The sequence below is a fragment of the Lepisosteus platostomus genome, chromosome 1 (genome assembly GCF_059453375.1).
Source record: "Lepisosteus platostomus isolate fLepPlt1 chromosome 1, fLepPlt1.hap1, whole genome shotgun sequence".
In the NCBI taxonomy this organism is placed as follows: domain Eukaryota; kingdom Metazoa; phylum Chordata; class Actinopteri; order Semionotiformes; family Lepisosteidae; genus Lepisosteus; species Lepisosteus platostomus.
This window is the reverse complement of record NC_142611.1, coordinates 2,269,361-2,293,190: the sequence shown is the minus strand read 5'-3', so window position 1 is coordinate 2,293,190 and position 23,830 is coordinate 2,269,361. Positions and strand designations below refer to the sequence as shown.

Here is a 23,830-nt window from a genome sequence, read left to right as displayed (position 1 = left end):
GCAGCGATCTTCCATGTCTCTTGCTACATTATGGAACAAGTAATAGGTTTATTCCATGCTGAAAAAAAGAAGAAAGAGAACACAACGTTTCGGCCGTGGAGCCTTCTTCAGGTGACACCTGTGACACCTGAAGAAGGCTCCACGGCCGAAACGTTGTGTTCTCTTTCTTCTTTTTTTCAGCATGGAATAAACCTATTACTTGTTCCTTTGCAGCCTACGCATGCTGACGCAGCTACCCACCTGAACTACTACGTCTTGCTACATTATGCTTAGTACTTGCTCTTAAAAGCGTGATCTACCTGAGAGTCATGGAGCTGATTGTGGAACCGCTGAATTAAATCATTTAACTCATCATTGAGCTCAGAGGTGATACTCAGTCCAGAGACACTCCCAGTTGTTTCAGTTACAACTAGAATAGAAAAGGAAAAGACATTCCTGTTACTGTTGAGGAATACATTGTTGGTTAAAAAATGTTCACTTCACACTGAACCACATAAAAATGTTCAGCATTTCTGCAAGGTCAAGTCCTCAAAAAATGAATATATTTGGGAAAACGGACGTTTTCTAAAAATGCTGCTATTTAAAATGATTTATACCAACAACCAGGATATAAATAGATCTAAAATAAACTATTAACTCGCCTGTAATCCTCACTACTGAATAGGAAGAATGTGATCACTAAACTGTGCTCTAAAAGACAGCACTGATAAAGGAGTACCGTTTGACAAACACCGAGGCCGTATCCCAAATGCCCCACTAAGCCCTGACCCCTTCCTCCACGTCCACACTTCCTGTGACCCGGCGCAACCGTCTACTTTACTGTGTGCGAGGACGCGAAGGCACACCGCTATAAAAAGGGTAATGGGACACCCTCATATGACCTCACTCCCTGGTTACCGCTCACAGTATAAAAGGTTTCTGTTACTGCTTCCTCACTTCTTTTCCAGCACCCCAGCAGAGAATTATTTTAAAGAACTGTTCATTCTCCACTCTCCGTTGGATGAAACTGAACGTCCCCTTATCTGTCCCTCCACAGTAGTGATATGACATGTTCAGCGCACAACTCAAAACGGCAAAGTAAACCAAGGAAAACGTGGCAATAACACCAATACCGTTACTTAGATATTTTTTTACCTAGTGCATTGATCAGTCAAAATGGGGTTACGAAATACCAGTCTTATGTGAATACTTTGTACCTAGAATATATGAATCTAAAGCAGACTAATGAAACTATCTTTACATAAAACAAGTTAAAATATTATGAGCTCTGGGGGGGCCCTGAGCGTCCTTGTGAAACAAGTTTACAAACGGGACACCCTGAGCCCTTGCAGACCTGAGCTAAGCGGGGATGCGCACATGAAGGGCACAAGACCGCAAGGATACCGACTGGGTGTTTGCCCTTTCACAAGAGCACACAAGTCTACAAGCTACGCCGGCCGACCGGTCTCCCCCACCACTGGCGCTCCTGCAACACTAACCCTTGCGGTCAGGTGGAGGGCACTCTCCGGCGCGATTCAGACAGGACGCAGGGGAAGCCCTTTGAACGGACGGAGAAGGCACAGGGTGCCGCTGCCTCATACCGGCATCGTCCACGCCGGCGCCGGCCTGCTCGGCATTGTGCTGCATGGCCAGCAGGGCGGCCTGCCTCCCCTGCAGCGCCCTCAGCTGCTCCTGCTGCTGGAGCATCTTCTTCAGGAGGTCGTGCTGCCGCCGGAGGTTCTCCAGCTCCTCCTTCGCTTCGCCGTGAGGATCTCGACCCTACAAGCAAGGGGGGTCAAGAGCACATATTAGCAAACCTTAAGTCACCCTGTATAGAGCTATCAACCAAATAAATTCATCACAACGCCCAAATATCCAAAAGCCACTGTCTATGTATCACAGAAGACGAGCAAGTATCCAGTTACGTAGATTCATGGACTGCTGTGAATTGTATGCATAAATCCTACTTTTTACTGCATAAGGCACGAGCATTTGGAAAAAAAAACTTTTAAACAATTCAAAAGTACATAAAAAGTAAATTTACTTTTCACAAACAGTTTTCTATCAGTAAGCAAAAGCAACGGCCCAGCGAGGTTAATACTTCCTTTTTAAAAAAGATGTCTAGGTGGTTACAGGTATACCCTTGGATGCGATATGAACAAGTCATCCTCCAATATGCCAACGTTATAATAAATTTAAGGCAACTGCAGCACTATGAGCGGCAAGCTGATGTAAATCACACTTTCTCCACTTAAAAACTCCCTCCCCCAAAAAAGCAGTGTAAACCAGTAATCCGCTTAGCTGAAGCCCAGAGTAAACGAAGATGTGAAATAAGAAGCAACCAAGAGGGGAAAGAAATTGTTACAATATCAAAGGCAATTGTTGAGGTACCTTTCCAAGATGACGGCTATTAATCCTATCAGGCCAACTGCCATTCAGAGCAGCTCTCTCTCTTTTTCGTGTTGCAGTAACATCAAAGTCTGAAACCTGGACTGGTGTGGCAGAACTCCCTAGATTGTCCTCAATGCGGGGTCGATATTTCAGTATTTGAGAGATCTCCTTTGCAATAGTTCAATCATGGTTAGATCATGAAGGTAATGTTACAAGTGTCACTAAAATACTTTAACTGCCATCAATGAGTTAAATGCAGTTAAAAAATATTAAATGACTTTTCATCTGGACCGTGGCACACCACGCCAGAGCACCGGTTTTAAAATTCGATCCTAAAATGCAGATTAACAAGATATTTAGGTCCACTCTTTACTAGCTCCACTAAAATGGCTGAAGGACAAAAAACGGGATCCAAGAATTGTGTAACAATAAAGACCTTTAGTTTACATTTTTTATAAGCAGCGATACAAGTCGATAACATTGAAAAAATTAAAGTCAAAATATTCTCCATGAAAGTGCTTAAGCGCTACACAACCGCTTAATTTCTATCTGCTGATTACATCTAAATAACTTACTGTGGCATCCGAAGCCTCAGAATGAAGTTCTATATTCAGAGACGTACTCTCGGCCACAGAGCCTGATCCCACTGCTGAATCAATGGTACAAATGTCCTCTTCGTCATTCTCTCTCGCCTGTAATGTTGGGTTCGAGATTTAAGTTTCTATAAACGCAACTTCATCAAAAGGCAGAGCTGATAAAATCCGAACGCATAAGTTTGCAAAGGGGGCATTTGATCAGTTTTGGCACAGAAAGTTCATTTCTGAGGAGAACAGACTTGGATGACAACAGCATCCACAACTGTTCATTGTGGAATAAATTTCTATGAAACTACACTATATTGACTTAAGTCATGAGCAAACACTGAAATTACACCCCCAGCAATTATAACTACTTTGGAGTTAAACGGAAATACTAATCACTTACTGACAGTGATTTGAGAATTATATAATTTATCATAACATTTCAGGAGGGCTATTCAATGCCATACAAGAAACTTATTTGCCATGATGAAATGACATACTATGTTCATAAAGCCTTTCTGAAGCATTTATAACGGGGGGGAAAAATAAAACTCCAGATTTCTCTTTTGCAAGATGGAAAAGAAAAGCACTCTTGTTATACTAACCAATATCTTTTGTAGAAATCTCAAGTAGGATTTCTCCTGTTGCTTTAGGTGATCTATTAGATGCGATAAACGCTCAACATTTGCTGGTATTTCATTTTTTTCCACAAGGTCATCTCGCATGGAGCTGGCCTTAGCAATATATTCCCTAATTTGAACAAGCTTGCTGACAACCTGTAAAAAGCAAGGAAATATGTAGCATTACTGAACTTATGAAACAAATTCAAAATGGTAAACATAAGAACTGTGTTTCAAGTTATTGCAGTTTCTCCCCCAGTTTTAGTACTTAAAAGATTACCTGCAAAACCGATTTAATTCAGATGTAAGTGAAAGGTTGAGAACTATATACAGATAAATGCCGCAAGCTTTAAAAACTTTGCTTAGCATGAACTCCTGTGCTAGTGTGTGCTAAATGCAGATGAAAAAGATACTCACAATCTAACAACCTTTTTCTTAATGAAAATTTGTGAAAGTGGTACTACATATAATTTTGTCACATTTTCATGAACCTCAAAAACCTCCTGAAGACTGGGTTTTCCTCACCCATTATGAAGGCACCTTGGCTACATCAGTACAGGTAGCAGACGTATTGCCTGCTTCACCAGAAACAAACCAAGTTCTCTGCAAGATAACCACACCCATACCAAGCACAATAACAAATAGAGTAGATATACAGATGCACATCTAGCACAACAATGTCAGGATTCAATATACGGATTCCACTAAAACCAACATTTCAATATCTTGGACTATAATAGCACACGATACTTAATGTTTGAAATTTTTAGTTCAGTGTCAGCTAGATTACAAAAAGTAACTTGCATAGTTCGCAAGATTTCACCAGCTCTGTATCACCAGTTCTGTGCTTCATTTGTATTTGTAAATTTAGCATCCTCCACTCCACCTCCAAAAACTGGCATATACCTTTCAAAACAAAACTTCAAATCTTATTGAAGAAACAAGCACAGGAAAGTCATAACTGCTTTAAAATCCAAGTAGCTTCCTGCAAACATGTCATTTCCTGCATTAGGAGCAAGTTAAGAATTTCACAGTGAAAAGTCAAATAAAGGTGGCTTTACAACAGAATCACTGGGCACTGCAGTGTTCAATGTTACTAAACTTTCCCCCCCCTTTTCCATTGAATGCTGATCGCTAAGTATGATCCTTTTTTTCTACAATAACTTGCCTTTTTATATTTTCAAAATGAGAAGTTACAGCATGGATACAATCTAGGCCACAAGTGCACAATTCCAGTCACAGAGGATCAGAAGAGCTTCTTTCCACCTGTGCCCTTAGTCATCTACCTGAACTTCATATTTGCTTAACTGGACAAGAAGAAACTTTTCCGTGTTCCTAAAAGCCCCACAGAACTGAGGCCCAGAGTTGGTCACCACAGATCTAGGCATTTACTCTGCAATATTGACAAGGCATAGACTAATACATACTTACCCCAAAGTAATAGTACTCTAAGATACTGAAGAACAGCAAACATCAGATGATGCCTATTAAGTCTTTTTTAAAAGACGTCAACAGTGGGCAATAATTGTTGCTTGACAAGATGTGGATGATTCTAACCACAGAGACATTCCCCAATGTATTCATGTTAGTCAGTCTACATAAGCATGTACACGAGTCACATTTAAGCACAAATGCAGATCCCATTTTGTCTGCAAAATGCTCAGTTACACTAGAATCACATCCTGCCTGCAGCGCCAGCTCCACCAACACAGCACAGCAGCCAGACATCTGAAGCTTTGCGTGAAGAAGCTTCCTTTTTAATTGCCCATGACTGCACTTTGTTTTCTATTTGTAAACTTGTCACCATGTTTCATGGCTCAGCTTGAAGCAGTATATTAGGTAGATTTAAATAGTGAGAATTCGTGAATCAGGTCCTTCTCTATTCCAGTAGACATGTAGTTTGTGTTAAATTCAAGAAACTGGCCACTCCATTTTTTGTTCCAGGGCTTCACTATTATGTTTGTGAGGGGCTGACCACGTCTATATTTAATAAACAAGAGGTTACTACTACAGAACACTAAGCGCTCCTATCAGTACTTGTTACAAACCGACCGGTCAACAGTCCTGATCACACAGTCAGAAGTTAACAATCAAGTACCAAAAAACAGGTATGCAGAAACTCGCAGCAGTACTACAACGTTACCAGTTAGGCATATACTACGCCTGTTACATCGAAGCAGAGCATAAACGTTTGTTTCTAAATGTTAGCAGGAAAAGATACCACTGGCCTCTCCAACTTGGTTTTTAACTTCACAAATGCAGACTTGTCCTTATGAATGTGGACAATTCAAAAACAATTTTAACATGAAGGGAGTCATTAGTCCATCTTAAGATGGGCATATTGTGACAGTTATGAATAAAGCACAGCTTGAAGCATATGAAACAACCCAAGTAAAAAAAGCTGAAGCAGTTACTTTTAATTTTCCATCATATGCAAATATTCCTCTGAGCACCAATAAAATGTATCTGTGGTCAGTGTTTGTTTACATTAACACAAAACCAGCTTGGATTGTGTATAGCACCTTTGTTGCTAGAATATCACTTCTTTAGGAACAGCAACATTGTGCGTGGTAACAGACACAGCTTTTACAACAGCAAGCAATTGTTTTCTTGCCAGATCTTGTTACCACCAACAAAGCCTGGTCACACAATGAGACCTTAAAACTGCATTGAACCACTCCCTACCAAATTAAAGGTCTGTTCTGCCCATAACCACAGGAAAATATATAAAGCACAAAGCCTAGGGCATCAAAACTTTCGATTTACACCGGCCAAATTCCAAAACCAGTAGTCAATTCCACTTTTTAAAAGACACCCATTTTTAATTTGCAATTTGTGGGCAACAAGACTAGGACACGAATTTTAAGCAAATCTTTATAAAGAATAGCACACCTCCAACACGCACCTTAAATTGAGCAGAACGAGATTTTGATTACATTTTATTTTTTAACTCTGCCTGTCAGGTGAATAAGGGACTCAATTTGCAAGTAAATCTAAAGATATTTACACAGCCTTTCTTGTCACATTCCCCTCCATATGCATTACATCCTATAGATGTTCTATAGGATATAGGTTTAAATTAATATATAGGCTATATGATTTAAAGGCTTAAATAAACTTTAAACATACAAGCAAACTGACATCTCTGAGCAATGACGTACTTAATGAACTCGGTTCCTCAAAAACTTTAGAAATCCGTCATAACCGCCATTTTGAATACAACAGTATTTTGATTTAAAAAACTAAAGCTTTTTGCCTGGGTACCCATCTGAACTTCTATAAAATGAAAAAGTTCAATAAGGTGCCAAGTTCCTCTTTAGTCTTTTTGTTCATGTAAAAAACGTTTTTACAGAAACACTAAAAAATCCAGTACGATAAAACTTACCTGACTACTGTCCATTCCAGGCTCTCCCCTGCCATCTTCCGCTTGAGATCCCTGGTCCCCCTGAAACGGATCTTTGCTCAGAACGGACGCAGACGGGTCTTTGCCTGGGGACTGCCTTTTGCTGTCTTTGCCAGCAGAGGCAGGGACTTCCTTGCTCTTGTTAGTGTTGACGTGCAGGGGCAAGAAGTTGAACGCTTTTTTGTTCTCGGCGACTTGCCTTTGGTTGTTTGCAGCTGTGGCTCGGCCTTGCGAGTCACTCCCAATGCTCCTCTGGAAACGAGAGCTCGCCGTTAGAATACTACTACAGAGCTACACACACACAAAAAATCTGAATCAACTTAAATTGTTCAAGTCTTTCAAAGCTGCCTTACCAGGACATTATGTCATGATGTAAACGAGCGCTTTTACGAATATCAAAAGCGAACAATGGATTTCCGCCTCTTACAGTTACCAATCCTCCGATTCGGCTTCACCCACCTCATCCAAATCCGTAAAATTGATCCTTTGCTTGAGTCTCTCTAGCTCTGCTTGCTCAGGAACAGACATCTGGGTGGCGTACTTCACATGGGAGAAGGAGTGGGGCGTTCTTGCCCGTCTCCGACTAGCGCCAGGAGTAGACTCTGGCGAGATGTCGTTGGTTAACCGGCTTTCAGCAACACCCAACTTCTTCTTGTTCTTCTCCGAAGACCTGTTGGCTTTCTTCTGCTGCACACCCCAATCCTATAAGGAAAACATTGGTTTGAAATAAAGATGCAAGTAACAGGCCAAACAGAGCCATCCTATTCAACAGCAGCAACACGCATCTTCACCTTTCACACGTAGACCTCCACTGTGGGCTGACTGCCTTCACTTGTACGACACATACAAATAGCACAAGCTCTGTAAAACATTATTTAGAGCCTGAAATAAATTCATTACGGCTCATGATAGTTGTGTTCTGCAACAGCCCGTGAGGCTGCAGCCTTGTCAGTCAAGACCATTTAAGAGTTGCTACAGTGGTTATATTTTAACCGTTAAAAAGTATTCAACGTCATTAGTCTCAGCTTCTAGATAACAGAACAAAGTTTGATTATTAACTGTTTTTATCAATATAAAGAACATATATGCAAGGTCTAAAAAAGGCAAACTATGAAGTACTTCTGCTGTGCTACAAATGTCTGAATACAAGGCTCCTGCTGGAGCAGTTTTATGGTCAGGTAGAATTAGAGAAAACAAAATGCTACTTTCCTACCTTTCATTCACTTGTTTTGCCCTTTTAATCAATGGACTAGACAAAAATGTACAAAAAACAAATCTAATTCTTATTTACAGAAGTATTAAACATGATCCTGGAATAACCATCATAAAATTGGATATTGGAAAGCAATACCTTAATTTGTAACAACCATTAACTCTGCATAGCACATAATAAATTATTAATTCAATTAGAAGATTTACTCAGCAACACCAATCAATGAACCAAATCAGCAACTCCAGTTAGGAACAAAAGTAAACTGCGTAGGTAACAATATTTTAAATGTTTTTTTTTTTCCCATAATTACCAAAGGTGGCAGAGAGTTATTTATATGGCAGTAAATGTGGTGGTGAACCCTAGAGAATGCCAAAATAGTTCCAATAACACAGACATTACAGGAACTAATAAATTATGAAATGTAACCAAACACTTCCACCTAGACGAGGTGAAGCCTTTGCAGGTGTATATATAGCAGGTGCAGCACATTCTTAAAAGAAAGCGAAGTAACATGAATGAAGGTAAACTGTCTGGGCACCGTTAATAGTTATTTTACGTTAACTTTTACTATCCAGCAAAGCAAAACACCTACAGCTTGTGTCACACATCAGTCTTAAACAGGCTTAAAAGCTGGATTCTAAACCATTTAACTGAAATGTCCTTTCAACATAAGCAATACATCACAGCCTAAACTACACACCCGACCTTCTTGTCACACACACACACACAGCGAGCGCCATGTCAAAAGGGACAGAATGAACCACCAAATGAGAACACCAGTACTCTGTACAACTGTGCTGAAGGGAAAAACCTTCATGACGACACGGGTCAGCTCAGGCCGCGGTTTCCACAGCCAAGTCAGGCGCGTGATAAATAAATCAGCTGGCGAAAATGCATTATTCAGGCTTACCATATTGTTCAGCCGGTCATCCAGGCTCCCGTTACTGATGCTCCAGTTGGGCAGCTCCTGGTCATCGACGCCGTCGTCGTCAAAGGGGACCCCTCCTGTTGCCATGTCTCTCTCGCTCCAATGGCCACCTGCGCAGCACACAAGAACCCCAGCCCATTAGCCCCCAGCAGGAGAGTCCCAACAGCCCGCAGCCACTGGGCGGGGGTTCACCTCCGACGCGCAAGCTGAGTCGACAAACTTCTCCGTTACAGGTATTTCAGGTGGCTGCTGGACTACATCGCGCGCGTCCTGGAGAGTACCCTACACCTTCGTAGGTGCAAGTGCTTTATATCCCCGAAATCCCTTCACCCAGCCGGCTGGTCCCAATGCCAGAGGAAAAAAACAACGATCATGGTAACAACGCAGTTCCCACCTGTAAAAAAAAACTCAACCGTATCAAACCTCCTGACAACGACTAAACCCTCTGGTAACAGACTGCCCTGAACACAACAGCTATTTGGTGATTCTATACAGTATACATAATGCACAGTAACAGCCAGCGTTTCAAGCCAGAAGGACGGGTGAAAAGCACACCTCCTGCAAAGCAACGCACCTAAAATGAAGGGGGGGGGGGGGGTTTGAATGGATGAACACGGGGCTAAGCCAGCTCTGCGTGGGAACGACGCCAGAACACACGGATTGCAAGCCCAGCCCACTCAAGTGAAATCCGCCGAGACCGCACGCATTCGGCCCCACGAACCGGATCCCATACCGGCCGAGTCAAAAGCCAGGCGGTTCACCTGTCAAGACAGCTACCTGCTTGCAGCCGATTTTGAACGATTCAGAACTTTGACGGAATTCAAAAAGTAAAACTTAGAATTTTTTTTTTGGGGGGGGGGGGGTTTAACCCCTCCGCCCTCGCCTACGCCATACTCAGGTTGCGCTGCCAAGAGAGATGCACAGAAAACAGCCCACTAAGTCGTCCCGTCCCCCGTCCCCCAGAAGAGCAGGGAGAAGCGGTAGGACCGCATCCCCGCTTCAGCCCAGGTAACACATCCGACCAGTCCAGCCTACCTGCGGCACCCGGGTGACGGCGAGGCGCTCAGCCCAGGTTTCTGGGGGACACCTGCTACCAGAGGCGCACTGAGCAACGACAGTTTGCTCAGGGAGAGGAGGAGGAGGAGGAGGAGGAGAAAGCTCCGCGCCGAAAAGACCCGCTACTTTTACCGGCAAAAACCGCCGCCCCCCTCCCTCTCCCACCTGCACACCCCCCGGCCCGGCCCGCCCCTCCCCTGCCCGCCACCAAGCGCCCCGAAGCCGCGTCCCGGCCAGCGCGGCGGTCCGGGCCCGCTTTCAGCGCCGGGGGGGAGGTGGTGAACTCGCAGAGACCGTTTCTTTCCGACTCGCGGACCGCTGGAGTGTTTTAACAAGCGATTTAAAATGACCCTTAGGTCCCCCAAACCCCAAACCCCCCGGTTTTGCCTCCGTTTGCCCGGAGGGCAGCTGGGCCGCGGGCTCGTTGTGTTGCGATTTCGGCGGCGGGGGCCGGTTGCCGTGGAGACCCGGCGGGCAGCAGAGAGACAGGCCGGAGACCTCTAAGGGCGAAACGGCAGCTGCAGCGCCACAACCGCCGGGCTGGGACACGGGGGGGCTGCCACACGGACCCAAGCGGCGGCCCGTGTTGTGTCCGTCACTGGGAGCTCCCCCCCGGGGCGGTCCAGCCCGGTCCGGTCCGGTCCGGTCCCGCAGGCCCGGCGCGTCTACGGGTGTTCGGGGTCTCTTCTCAAACAGCAGCAGCCCGACGTGCCGGGGCTGGGCAGCTGTCACCCTATCCCAGTTAAAGCCAGGAGCCAGGGCTGGCTCAGCGCACCGAGAGCCGAGGAGGACCGCAAGCCCGCAGAGACGCGCCGAACCCCCCGGGCAGCCCGGTGCCAGCCACCGCCAGAGCCCCGGTCCAATCCTTCTCCCACATTCCCGCAGGAGCAAGCCTGCACGGCGCTGCTACACAAGCGCACACGGTCCTTGTATCACAAAGCCTTTGCGCACCGCTGCCTCGCCGTTTCCCCCACTTTCATTCCTCAACAACACAACACGAGCCGAGCCAGAGTCCCGTCAGGACGCATTACCTCACGGACTCCTGATACCTTCGTCCGGACCTGAAACCATCTAATCCACGACGCGGAAGGCGGGGGGGCTCCTTTTCTATCCTTCCGTGGTGGGGGGGGGGGGCACTAACGCTCGTTTTAAAACCCGCCTCGACTGAGCCGATTTACAATAGCAGCTCCCGGCGCCTCCAGGCCAGCAGTCGCACTGGCTCGGCCGCCATGTTTTCTTCTGTTTGAAGCGAGCAAGCGCAGGGATACACCGTTACCAATAGCGACCAGTTGGCCAACACGGGAGACTCGGGGCCGGTTATTCACTGCGCCTTCAGAGAGCTCCAGTAAACACCTCATGAGGCGTTCAAGTGATAAAAACACACACACACACACAACGGCAATCCTGACGCTACCAAGGTATCTGTGAACGGGTGGCCGGGCCTATTTGCTTGCTCGGAAGGTGACGAGGGGTTGTGCGGGGTCACGTTGCTAGGCGCTGCGGGCTGGAACGTGCCGGGAAGAGCGCAGGAGGACGGTGGGAGCTGCTGGCACCGCGAGCCGGGCTCGATGCACTACAAAGACCGCTGCCGCGCTCTTTAATCCCAGTTAGCCCTCCAGCTCCTCTCTTTGCTGTCCCGGTATGACGTGCACCAAACTTTCACCCCACCTCGGACTATCGCCGCGGCGACCTCCCTGCGTAAAAGTCTAACTGAGGCTATTTTTTTTTCCTTTTTGGCTTTCACCCCGGCGTTATCCGTTTCTCGTTATGCTAATCGAGAGGGTGGTACCTAAAAAACAAAACAAAAAAATGACCAAGGGACGATACAACAGCTCCCCTGCTTAGCGCCCCTCTCCCTGATTTATCGACATATTTAATTTTGCATGGAGATTTTTTCCCCCCAGCCTTGACAAATTTCACAATATTGTAAATCTGGACTTGTTTTTGTACGCCCTGCACCCCAGAGACTTTGTTTCGGGCAGGCGGGACGCAGTAGGAGTTGAAAGCCCGTTGAACGGACACGCACAGGGCTCACGGCAGGTCGCTGGCCTTGGAACAAGTCCATCACAGAGGTCACAAGCACACAGGAGACACTTATGTGATCCCTATTGACCAGCACAGCCTCCTGGTGCCGGAGTCCAGAGTGTCTTTCTTGTGATTGCGTAGTGTGACGTTTTTTAAACATGACTTGCAGTAAGAGTGCTGAAGCCAGAAAAGATCTCCAGTCGATCTACTTGTTGAAGTGTTTTGACGTCTTTCGGGTGTTTTCTTTAATTCTCCTTTAACAAACAGTTGTTCTGCAATACCTATACTTGCTTGACCGAGACTTGAATTCAGAAAGAAGTGTGCTTCACACTGGTTGGTAGTGGCTTGTTCTGCTGCATTCTTGAAGTGGTGCTTTTACTGTCAGCGCTGTGACAGAGCTGTGCTGTATCTACCTGGAGCTCTTCAGGGGCAGTGAGTGTCTTAGCAGTGTCCCTCAAAACAGGGAATAGGATGTCTTTGGATGTCATGGGATGTAGGGTCAAGAAAAGGCTAGCTTGAATATATATGGTTTAATAACAACCTAGTGTTTCCTTAAGGCTGTGGCTTAATTTAACCATAAAAAAACAGTGACACAACATGCTACTGTGCAAAGATTTATTTTCCTAAGTAACATACTGTATATTGTTTACTGGAGTAGACTGTGTACGCTACACAGTAACTTCAGTTCATAGCAACATTTTCTGAGAGCTTTTCGGGAGTAGAGTTGTACAGTATTTTCATGTTACACTTGTGTTTTGCTTGATTTCCTAAAGAGTGGCAGTGCGATGGTGTTTATCCCGACAGTCCCAGCATTCCTCCCCCCTGACTCACCCTCGTATCCACACTGCTGGAGTGGGGGGGTCGGAGCGTTCTGGACTCGGGGGAGAAGCCCAGCTGTTCTCCAGCCAGAGAGAAGAGCCGGGCAGCTGCAGAGAGGAACATCTCGTCTTCAAAGCAGCTCCAGCAAGACGGTTTCGTGAAACCACCACGACCGAGAATTGCAGAATTTCAAGAAGAACTGGAAGGGGGCAGAAATGAAAATATTTTGGCCCTTTGCGTTGGGAATGGTTTTCTTTGGGAATTTCTGTGTGTCGGTAAGTAACAGACATTAAAAAGTATAAATTATCCTCCAGACTATCATCAGTAGTCAGTTTTTTTCATTTTCAGAGATTTTGGGTACATAAACCTCGGATTTGGCTTTGTCTAAGTCTGTTTTTTTTTGAATATTTTTTTGCTTTATATTTTATGCTTGCCATTCAGTTTTTAAACAGACTTTGTACCTGCTTGTTCCCTTCAATATTGTGTCTGAATGTAGTTCTGTCCAAGAGCATCTTAGGAAATGAGCTCTCTATTCATAATGCCATAAAGATCTCTTACATTTTACCACAACCTTTTCATCTGCTCTTTTATTTTAGTTTTTCATTTACTTAATTATTTAGTTGCTGAAAAGTTAGAAGACCGTGTTTCACCTTCAGCGCTCCCTTCAAAACCCTTTTCCATGCATACTCTCGGTGTCCTGTCATGACTTGCTCTTGGACTGTCTTACAATAACGTATATAAGTAATAATAGGTCATATGTGCCATTCCATAGACACAGGTGTGTACAATATTGCTTAGGTCAAAATACCCAGTGTTCCCAACGTGCGTTTGGATGGTGGTTTTAGTACAGGGTTATTTTAAACGCTTCACAATAAGGAAACTGCGTGCAATGACCGACAGTAGCCACCAGGTGGAGCGCTTTTGAAACCTTGTGTTCCCAGCGGGCAGAGGGCCCTCACTGAAACCATCCACAGGCTTCCGGTTTCCCGGGGCAGGTCGCTTGCTGTGGAATAAAAGAAGCGTCTCAAGGAGAAAAAAAAAGTTACATAAAAGAAGGCTGTTACGCGCAAACAATAACATGTGGTTAGCACAGGCAGTCACACAAGCCGAAACCGAAGCAGGAAAAGGTTTCTGCTTGCACAAAATGTTCTAATAAATCACACACTTTTTACCCATTTGCCTTTGCATTGGAACACATTACAGTGTAGCTGAAGTCTGTTTTAAATGTGACTGTAATTCTTATTTTTTTATTATTATGATCGGTGTCGCCGTGCTCGCCGTTATTTGTAGTGCTAGCAGGGCGAGACTTTTGATTCTGGGCATGTTTGTGCTGTCGCCGCGGGTCCACAACTTCAAAATACAATCGCAGTTCAGTAATAAGTTCAAGTTTAATTGTCATTATACTCATCTACAGGTATATGGTGTAACGAAATGCTATTTAGCCAGCTCTCAGACGATAAGTAGTACAAAAAAACAACAATACAATTGTATAAGAAAAGAAAGAGACAACAGGCAGTGTGCAAAACGACATCAGATGTGCAAAAACATGCATCAACAGAACGAAATAAAAGGATAGAAAATGATGGGGAGTGAGCTTTTGACATGTGAGGTAGAGGTAGATTTCAATGTGTGTTTGAGTTTTTGGTAAGAAAGAAGGCACTGTGAGGTTCAGATCGTAGGTGAGAGAGGCTGGGAGTTTAATAGTTTGATAGTGCGGGGGTAAAAACTGTCTCTTGAGTCTGGTAGTCCGGGCCCAAATGCTCCGGTACCGTTTTCCACATGGTAGAGGGTCATACAGTCTGTAGCTGGGGTGTGTGGGGTCTTTGATGATGCTTAGATCAGTTAAGTAATACGTCTCGCCTCATAAATACTCCGACCCCCCCTCCCAGCGCTGGCGCCTCGCAATGGCCGGGGGGGAAAGGCCGGGTTTCAGCCGGTGCTGTCTGTCCTGTCTCTTCCCTCGCTGCGCCCCCAGGCTCCCGAGGACTGCCCCGGCCAGCGGCGGAGGCTGAGAGCCCAGGTGCGGGCCCTGGAGCAGCGGATCGGGCAGCAGCAGCTGCAGGTGGAGCAGCTCCGCGGCCAGCGGCAGCACAGGGCGGCCGAGCAGAGCCCGAACCCACCGGGACAGGCGGGCTTCGCAGGTCTGGGGCTCAGCTCCTCCACGCCGCGGCGGGGAGCAGAGATATCCGCCATCCGGATCTCAGTGTCGTTCTTCTGGAGAAAACCAGAACACTACTGTCTGTTTTAGACAGATAAGGGCGCAACCGCTGGAAAGACGTGGCTGCGTGTTGTTGTTTTGTTTTAATAATAATAATAATAATAATAATAATAATAATAATAATAATTGCTTACACTTATATAGCGCTTTTCTGGACACTCCACTCAGAGCGCTTTACAGGTAATGGGGACTCCCCTCCACCACCACCAATGGTGGTTTTGTTTGATTTTGCGCTGTTCTTCAAGAAACTGGTGTGATTCTCGCGTCAGCTTAGCTGGAGTAGTCGCCACCGCACTTCAGGAAAGGTCTAATCACGGAATAATGGCATATTAGGTGTGGTTTCCATGTTAGGAAATAACTGAAGTGCCGAAATTGGAATAATTTAATCACTCAGATCAGCTTTACTGAACAAAAAAATCTTATTCCATCTTTGTAAACATCAGTACGGATATGAGTGCGTATGCGTACGAATTATAAATGCATCTTTTTGATATTGTTTTGTATAATAGAAGTTATCGTCACCTGCGATAACTAAGAGTTGTCAAGGCATGGTTTAAATCGATATTTTCACATGCCTGGCCGTATTTAGCCTGTGGTTTTAGTAAGCACAGACATGTGTGCGAATCTTCGCACCTGAAGATGCGTGTATTGAAACAGTGTTAGGTTTGATCATTTTTAAAAATATGCCTTTTCATCTTATTCGAAGAATTAGCCGCGTATTACACCACTATTGCTATCTAGGTTTAAATGTAATTACCAGTGGCTGTAAATTAATTCAGTCGCCTGATTTTCTGATATGTGTGGAACATTCATTATATGTTTTATTTATTTTTAAAGGTGATTAATTAGCCGCTTTAATAGATCTGATATGCCATAAACCGTCTCTTAACAATTGCACGCACCTGCACATAACACAACCTTTTCAGTCCGATAATGTTCTGCGTGTGCTGTTTTGTAAAATTCTTCAATGTCCCAGCAATAGGGGCTCCTTTACTCTACGCCTCCTGTATCCCTTCATTATTATAGCTTGTAATAAACCAATGAAGGTGGGTAGCTGCGTCAGCATGCGTAGGCTGCAAAGGAACAAGTATTAGGTTTATTCCATGCTGAAAAAAAGAAGACAGAGAACACAACGTTTCGGCCGTGGAGCCTTCTTCAGGTGTCAGGAGCCTTCTTCAGGTGTTCACGACTTCATAAACCAATGAAGTCGTCTAATTAAAATGTTAATGTTTTTTTTTAAAAAAAAATTAAATGTGTTTTATTTAAAACCCGTGCTCAGACTGTGCCCAGGTCTTCAACGCCGGGAACAGGAGGAGTGGGTTCTACCGGATTAAACCCCTTCGGTCTCCGTCCGACTTCCTGGTCTACTGCGACATGAGCGAGGGAGGCGGCTGGGCTGTGGTCCAGAGACGCACCGACGGCAGCGAGTCCTTCAACAGGTTGGGAAAACCCTGAACTTGAGCTACCCTTCGACATCAAACTGTGCTTGGGACCTCCCCGCTCCTCAACACAAACACGCACATCTCACACCAGGGCGAGAGGATCGCGATTACAAAAGAGCGGAAAATAAGAAATAGTCTTTTCGATGTTGTTTTCCACATACTGTAGGCAGACAGATTTAAGATTGATTTCGGGTTTTGTGCTGGCTGTGTTTTAACCTAGACCCTGGAAAGACTATAAAGAAGGCTTTGGAAACACGCTTTCTGCAGATGGAGAATTCTGGTTAGGAAACGACAAACTGCATTCCTTAACCTCCCAAGGTGAGTGCGAGGTAAATTATTATACACAGCAGTTCATTTCAATAATTCCTAAGAAGACGTTCTAACAGTGCATCGTTTTTAATCGATAGAGCGCTGAGGTAACATTAAAGTTACCCCGTTAATCTACAGTAACCACAGGTGCACACCTAATTCACCCCTTTGGTTCTGTTAGTAAACGATTTCCTTAGCTGGATTTGCAACATCTCGGAATTAAAGAATGTCGATGTCTGTCATCAGACATGCTAATTATTTCCTGCGACCATACAGGTCATTTATATTGGTTTCAACTAAAAGTCTTAACAGTTTTCCCATTTGTTAAGGAAAATTTTTAGAATTTAAAAGAAAATTCCATTACAATTATTAAAGCTTATAAAAAAAGATAACTTTATATGATTGTTACACGAATACAAAACTGCATTTTCTGAGAGAATGGGCCCTACTTGTTGGTAACTTGTTGTTCTGAGAATTTGACCCCTCTTGTTTCAAAGAGGATACGTGTCCTGGAGATTGTCTGTGTGTGTCTTCAACATCAAGAACAAAAGAGCAAACTTCAGCAACTAATGTGTGTGACCACAGGTCCCATCTCCAGCCTGTGCTATGAGGGTAGATTCCAGTTCGCCGTGATTCTAACCAGGGAAAAAGTGAGTGTCCGATCAGGGTGGGATGCAGGCAGAGTTATACATTAAAGACAAGACCAGTTTCATAACTTGCTCTTTTGCTTTCAGCACAGCTTGCGCACGAGTTGCTTGGGAGTGGAACCTCTAGTCTCACACCGTCTCTCCGCGATTTCGCAGTGTGTTTCTCTCTCGGGCGATCATTGTCCCAGTGCTGGTTAAGACCACGTGTAAACGTTCATCTGGGCCAAACGTGACTCCGGCCTGGTTCCCTGCATGTCTCCTGCTGCCGGATGACGTCGCGTGTTGTGAAAGGCCAGGCGTTTTGTAGAGTGCGTGCCTTCTTCACCCCAGCAGCTGCCCGGGGCGCAGATCTGAACGAGCTTATTCCTCCTCCGTCTGACATCAACCCACATGCCTCCACTGCAAGACGCAGATTCACACTGATGCCAAGCTAAAACGAGACACATCGTTGTTCATAACCTCCTATTCTTGCCTGTGAATGTGCTTCCACGCAGTGGACTCTTCGGCCCTCTGGTTTGGGTTCTCTGCTCTTTCTGGGCTGACATTGTTGATGCCCTTGAGGATATTGAGCGCTGGTATTGTCCCCACAGGGGATGAGGTTTCAGCTACCGGAGCAATGCACTCAATTATTGGACCTGCTTGGGTTCTTTGAAACTGTGATATAGTACGTGTTTGTTTTTTTTTCTGCCACAATAAGAAGTTCATTGTGCTTACAGTTGTCTTGTCCACACTGCCTGTCCGAACACTGTGTCCTATTCCCACCTGAAGGAAAAGCGTGCCATGATATGAGTATGCAGGTTCTGTTTTTTACATTCCCTCAGCTTCTTTTTTAAATGCACAGCCATAAGACACCATCGCGTGCTTGTCTCCTAGGAAACTACAATCTGAGGATTAACATGATCGACTTTGAAGGTGACCAGAGGTTTGCCAGCTATAGGAATTTTAAAGTCGGAGATGAACAGGTATGGAAAATGATACTTCTCTACTATTTAACCTCATTATAGATCAAAAAGATCATTTCTGGAGCAGGGAGAAACTGGAGCAGGGAGATGATTGGAATAGGCTGGTAGCTAAAACCCAGTAGGATTCAGCAGAGAGTGAAAATTTAGGACAAATGCTGAAACAAAGGGTTCACAGCACTAATGGCTTTTCTATCAGTGAGCCTAGTTATGTATTTATTGTAGTGTAGTAAGATGACAAAGTGAAAAATGCTCGCTCACAGGACAGACACTTTACAAACACGAACCCTGTTGTATGGCTAGTTAATATCTTGGGGGGGGGAATCTTGAAAACGCTACATACAGTATATTCCTGGAAAAATATGTAATGTTCTGTATGGGAAGACAAAATATTTTAAGTTGCAAACATACAGAATATCTGTCACATGCCAGCAAGTTATTATAGGAGTGAGGGACAATGTCTGCGTTTCATGTAATGGGATACCAGAGACGTGGGAGGTGTCTCTCATGAAGGACTCTTCCGTTTTGTTTTGTCTTTGGTTCAAACATCTGTTAGTCCTGCTAGAAAGCTGCTGTGGCCACTACAGCAAGGGACAGTGGTCAGGGCTCTGGACCAGAGGGCTGTGGGTCCAGTTTCAGCTGGGCAGTGGCTGTTGTCCCCCAGAGCAAGGCCCTTCATTCGTGTCGCTCCAGAAGAGGCTGTGTTTTCAATAAATAAGGATATGTTCTCAGTGGCTTATCTAGGTAAACCCAGAATAAATGAGCACAGGAGGAGAAAAGCCTTACAGGTTTGCGTACTGCCCACACTCAGCTCTTCAAATCAGGATGACTTCTCAGAGTCAGCTCTTCAACTCCCAGGTCACTCCATCGCTGAGAGCAGCGCTGGAAAAGCTCACATCCCAGTTACTAAAGATATTACAGGCATCACCCTGCACTTTAGTGAATATTTAACCTAAGGGTGTCGCCCATGGATGAAACATCTGCACTCTGACTGCGGGAGAAAGTGACACAAGAAGCAGAGCAACTCTGCAAACAGATGACAGGCAGTTGTGATAAGACCTGTCATGGTGCGATGAAGTACATCAGGGTTTTTCTTTCCCCTTGTATGTGGCTCTGCGTTCGGAGGGTATTACATACAATTTTTATACAGTATGAAGATTTCCCAGTACAGTAAAGTAGCACCACTGGTTTTAGTCAATGACTTTTAACCAGGTGATATTTCTAAACACAGTTCCACCTCTCAATCAGCTTCTACCACCTGAACAACAGCAAAGGATGCGTTTGTTTCATGAAAGTGACATTGTGTGTATTAAATGCTATTTGACATGCTCGGACTGGGAAAAGGCACCTAGGTTACTGAGATGGCTCAGCACCCTGTTCGTGTTCATGCTTCAGAAACCAATAACCTGAAGTACGGTGAGGAAAGGGATCACAGGATATTTATATCCAGACACCAGCATGTCCCGTGCAGGGGCGAACAGCGGTGTTCCGAAGCTGTCGGTCCGCTGTCGCCGATAAGCCTCAGCTTGATTTTGTTGCCATAAAGCGAGTCGTCCAGAATTGTGCTCTGCGAAGCTTGTTGGTTGTTCCCTCAGAGCTCGTACCGGCTCAGTTTCGGGGAATACTCCGGGACGGCGGGGGACTCGCTGTCGGGCAGGTACCACCCCGAGGTGCAGTGGTGGGCGGGTCACAACGGGATGAACTTCAGCACCTACGACAGGGACAACGACCGCTACGAGGGCAGCTGCGCTCAGGAGGACACGGCTGGCTGGTGGTTCAACAGGTATGTTGCACCGTGCAGTAGACGGCAGCTGGGGGATATCTGTTGCATGACAGCTTATTGTCTCTAAGTACATAAAGCAAATACTAATATGATCAAAGTTAAACTGGGAATGCAGTATCCCGCTTCAGGCATGAGTACACGGAATACAGTTCAGCAATTACATAACCAGGAAACTCCAAGATTACCCGCGGTGAAGACGGAGAATGGCTTTCGATGTTTTTTTTTCACGCAGCTACAGTATATAATGAAACTATGGCTGATATTATTGTTCCATTTTAAACCTTGCTGCCTTCGAAGTTAGTTTCAATTAAAGTGTTGGATATGTATTTATTGGATATATTCCTCTAACATGCATGGTAAGCAACATTCTGTTAAGGATGTTTTGATGTTTTAGATTTGGTGGTGTTTTTTTTAATACAACATTGACCCAGTTGTATGGCTTAGGGTTTAAAAGAAAAACGTTTTTGGTTTTTTTTTTTATCTACTATTAGGTTTGTTACGCTTGCGCGTACCAGTAACTGTGGGCTTGACCAGCCTTTTACTGACGTGCTGTTCCACATGTTTCCTCCAGATGTCACTCTGTCAACCTGAATGGCCACTACTACAAGGGGCCCTACACTGCAGTCTCCGACAACGGGATTATCTGGTACACATGGCATGGATGGTGGTACTCTATCAGATCTGTTGTAATGAAGATCAGGCCTGCTGAGTTTGAACCCAATGAGGTGTAAATATGTAGAAAATACAACTTCCTAAAGCCAGCTGCAAGCCAATACAGTATTATTTTAAACTTCTTAAAAGTATTTTGCAGCCTTATTTCTTCCTGTGCTTCCTAGATTTTAGGGCAGTGTTATTTAAAGCCCTTTCATCGGCAGTACAGTATACTAATGTTTTCTAAGGTGTTTTGCTCTATTTGATTATCCTGGTTATATTTAGCAATTTTTTGTACATTTCTAATAAAGCTTAAAGCATTCATAGATGCCTGATTGAATCAATTTTTTTTTAACAAGCATAACATCTGAGATACTTATAATATCCATCTGTCATTAAAAGACACTTAAGAGCACAAGAAAAAGAGAGGAGGACTTCTTTTTGGTAGTTAGTAGCTCCAAGGTTCACAGTCAGCCCTTTCTTGAAAGAAGCCAGGGTACTGACTTCAACAAAATGACTGGGAAATTTGTTCCAGAATCCCGCAGATCTCTGTGTGAATAAATGCCCCCTAATTATTATTCCTGGTAAGGTTTCTGAATTTTTGCTTTTGTAAAAAGCAGAAAATATCAGGTTACCGTAATTCTCATTCTTTACATTCAGTGTAGGAACTGTAGGTATTAGTAGGCAGAGGATTTCAAATGAAACAGTTCGCACCAAATTAGAGAGAGAATTTGGAATCTGCTGGTCTTCCAGGCGGAGCTCTTTTAATCCTGTTGCAGTCTGTGCACAATCTTTCTACAGATCTAAACTTGACTGTGATCTCCAGATCAGATCAGATCTCACAGGTTTCCTTTACATTCCTAAATGTTTTGGTGAAGTCTAATAAAAACTCACACCAGTATGCCCAAAAACAGTTTCTCAGAGCACACAATGACTTGTGAAGATAATGAGCTACGCGACAGAAAGACTGACAATGAAAGACGGACTGCAGCAATATCATGCAGACATACTCTATGGTGAACATAAGCTGCACCATAACAACATGTCTATTCGGTGTCTTTATAATTATTGAAAATGATGTACACTCAAAATATCAATTGGTTTTGTTAAAAGCTGCTGCTAACAAACTAGATGATACTGGAGGAAAAAGAAAACCCACAGTACTTACTGCAGATCTCTCTCGTACGTCGTCTGGGGGCGAGTCCGGCGAAACGCCATTCTGCACTGCTCTGCACTGCTCCAGAAAAATCCTGTAGCTGCAGGACATAATCTTCACTTCAGCATTCTTCAACCCTTAATTTCACACATTCAGGGAAAAACCTAACTGTTAGCCCACCACCTCAGATTTAACCCTGGTGATTTGTTTTACCGTAGCTTCAGGAATTCTCCCAAGTGCACTTCAGAATACCAAGCCCAACCACCTCAAAGTCAAACACAAAACACCAAGCAAGTGGCTGTAAACACTGAAGGAAAACCATTCTTGTCCCTAAGGAAATTACAGCTGAGCTGAGACAGTATGCACTGTAAGGGAATTTTCAGCTGTGAATCTGAAAACTTTTTTTTTCTTGTCTAAAACAAAAATCTAATTTAAATCATAAATATTTTAGTCTTCCTTGTAATGGTTGTAATGAATGGATGTGTCTCTGGTCCTGGAGGATCGCAGACTGAGTGCTCCAGTATCTGTATTGATCTAATTGATCAATTTTGGCAAGTGTAGGTTAAGTTGTCTTATTATGAAATAATATTCAGGGTTGATGACCGAAAAGGCAGTGGTCCAACACCGTGTGTGAAGGGCCAGCACGTCTGTAGGTTTTCTGGGTCTCTTTATTGCAGGAGCACCTGACAGCCTTGGAGAACTTGGTTAACTGGTTCCATTAGCAAGCTGACAATATTCACTTATAAGACAATCACATCGCCACAATGGGGCATGATCTTGTCCCAGGATAAGCACTGTTGGGCTTTTTCAGTGCTGGGATTATAGAGTTATATGGAAAACCAGTTTACTGCTGTAGATAGAGCTGGTGGACCAGTTTCTATTGACACTTTGAGTTTAGCAATAACTGTTTTGTTGCTTTTTCTTTATTTGCAAAGATCTCGAAAAGTAACTTTGATCTTCTACTCAAAAGAAAACCTTTCTTCCAGCTGGGAAAAATTGCATCTCATGTTAAAAAAAATATGTAAAATGATTGTCACTGTTTGCCTTGAACAAGACACAGATTGTCCAGAGCTGGGGTTCTTTCAGTCCTTGAGCCCTGGTTGGCGGAATAATCCGCCAGGAACTTCAATATCCTCGGATTCTCCTGCAACAGGAGGCCTGGACATCTGGCGTGAGGCAGTGGAACTCGGCGTCACTGTTTGAACAGGTAAGGGGCGGTTTGAGCTGGGAAGCTCCTGTGAGGCCGTGAACACAGCCCGGGAGAGACAGCTGTGCCTGTGGCCCCTGCTCTGGACAAAGCACAGAAGATGACAGGGGCCAGTCTGGTGCAAACTGAAATCTAACTTTGTGCCTAGGCTGAGCTAAGATCCCACTATAATGAGCACAGTCAAAATCATTATAAAACAAAATAAGGAGTATCAAAAATTGCATTCGATTTTTGCACAAAACCATGGGTTGAGTTAGCATTAATGGGTTGAGTCTAGCATTCTATGAATAGAATAATTTTATATGCCTATTTTGCACACTGTCCACGACATATTACTATAATCTCTATGTCAATTCACTGTGAAATTCATTCATGTTTGTTTCTCAACATTTCCTAAATCACTCAACATAGTTAGAAATCTCCTATAACAAGGCAGTGAGATA

General features: G+C 44.3%; 2 protein-coding genes and 1 long non-coding RNA gene across 21 annotated transcripts in view; 1 reads left to right on the top strand and 2 right to left on the bottom strand.

Moving 5' to 3' along the window:
- pcm1 (pericentriolar material 1) overlaps nt 1-11,432 on the bottom strand; it is a 32,221-nt gene extending 20,789 nt beyond the window's left edge. For 5 of the 18 annotated variants that reach the window (XM_088638116.1, XM_088638207.1, XM_088638159.1 and 2 more), the window contains exons 1-9: nt 11,203-11,432; nt 9,098-9,225; nt 7,434-7,676; nt 6,957-7,226; nt 3,557-3,727; nt 2,946-3,062; nt 2,371-2,538; nt 1,479-1,758; nt 300-409 (exon numbers count right to left, since the gene is read on the bottom strand). In XM_088638116.1, the coding sequence (XP_088494242.1) occupies nt 300-409; nt 1,479-1,758; nt 2,371-2,538; nt 2,946-3,062; nt 3,557-3,727; nt 6,957-7,226; nt 7,434-7,676; nt 9,098-9,202 (1,464 nt within the window). In that variant the 5' untranslated portion in view covers nt 9,203-9,225; nt 11,203-11,432. Of the gene's footprint in view, nt 1-299; nt 410-1,478; nt 1,759-2,370; nt 2,539-2,945; nt 3,063-3,556; nt 3,728-6,956; nt 7,227-7,433; nt 7,677-9,097; nt 9,226-10,150; nt 10,309-11,202 lie in introns of those variants that run through there. The other 13 variants (XM_088638547.1, XM_088638244.1, XM_088638378.1 and 10 more) reach the window with 7 other exon arrangements.
- Nucleotides 9,728-21,348, top strand: fgl1 (fibrinogen-like 1). The gene is made up of 8 exons (XM_088638998.1): nt 9,728-10,123; nt 12,970-13,290; nt 14,991-15,156; nt 16,513-16,672; nt 16,896-16,993; nt 18,505-18,593; nt 20,186-20,373; nt 20,945-21,348. Exons 2-8 carry the CDS (start codon nt 13,231-13,233, stop codon nt 21,102-21,104), a joined length of 921 nt encoding a protein of 306 aa, XP_088495124.1. The 5' UTR covers nt 9,728-10,123; nt 12,970-13,230; the 3' UTR covers nt 21,105-21,348.
- LOC148677487 (uncharacterized) lies at nt 14,389-16,515 on the bottom strand. Of its 2 annotated transcripts, none has more exons than XR_015940038.1 (2): nt 16,152-16,515; nt 14,389-15,540 (listed from the first exon to the last, which is right to left on the bottom strand). It is a non-coding gene; the product is annotated as an uncharacterized LOC148677487 (long non-coding RNA). The 2 variants fall into 2 exon arrangements; XR_015940042.1 differs by having other exon boundaries at nt 14,389-15,229.
- Nucleotides 21,349-23,830: the final 2,482 nt, after the last annotated feature.

Excerpts from the sequence above, each read along its gene's own strand:
- fgl1 (XM_088638998.1), top strand. The coding sequence starts at position 13,231 with ATGAAAATATTTTGGCCCTTTGCGTTGGGAATGGTTTTCTTTGGGAAT. Across the intron at positions 16,673-16,895 it reads GGCAGCGAGTCCTTCAACAG|ACCCTGGAAAGACTATAAAG; the intron begins GTTGGGAAAACC and ends GTTTTAACCTAG. Across the intron at positions 20,374-20,944 it reads GCTGGCTGGTGGTTCAACAG|ATGTCACTCTGTCAACCTGA; the intron begins GTATGTTGCACC and ends TGTTTCCTCCAG.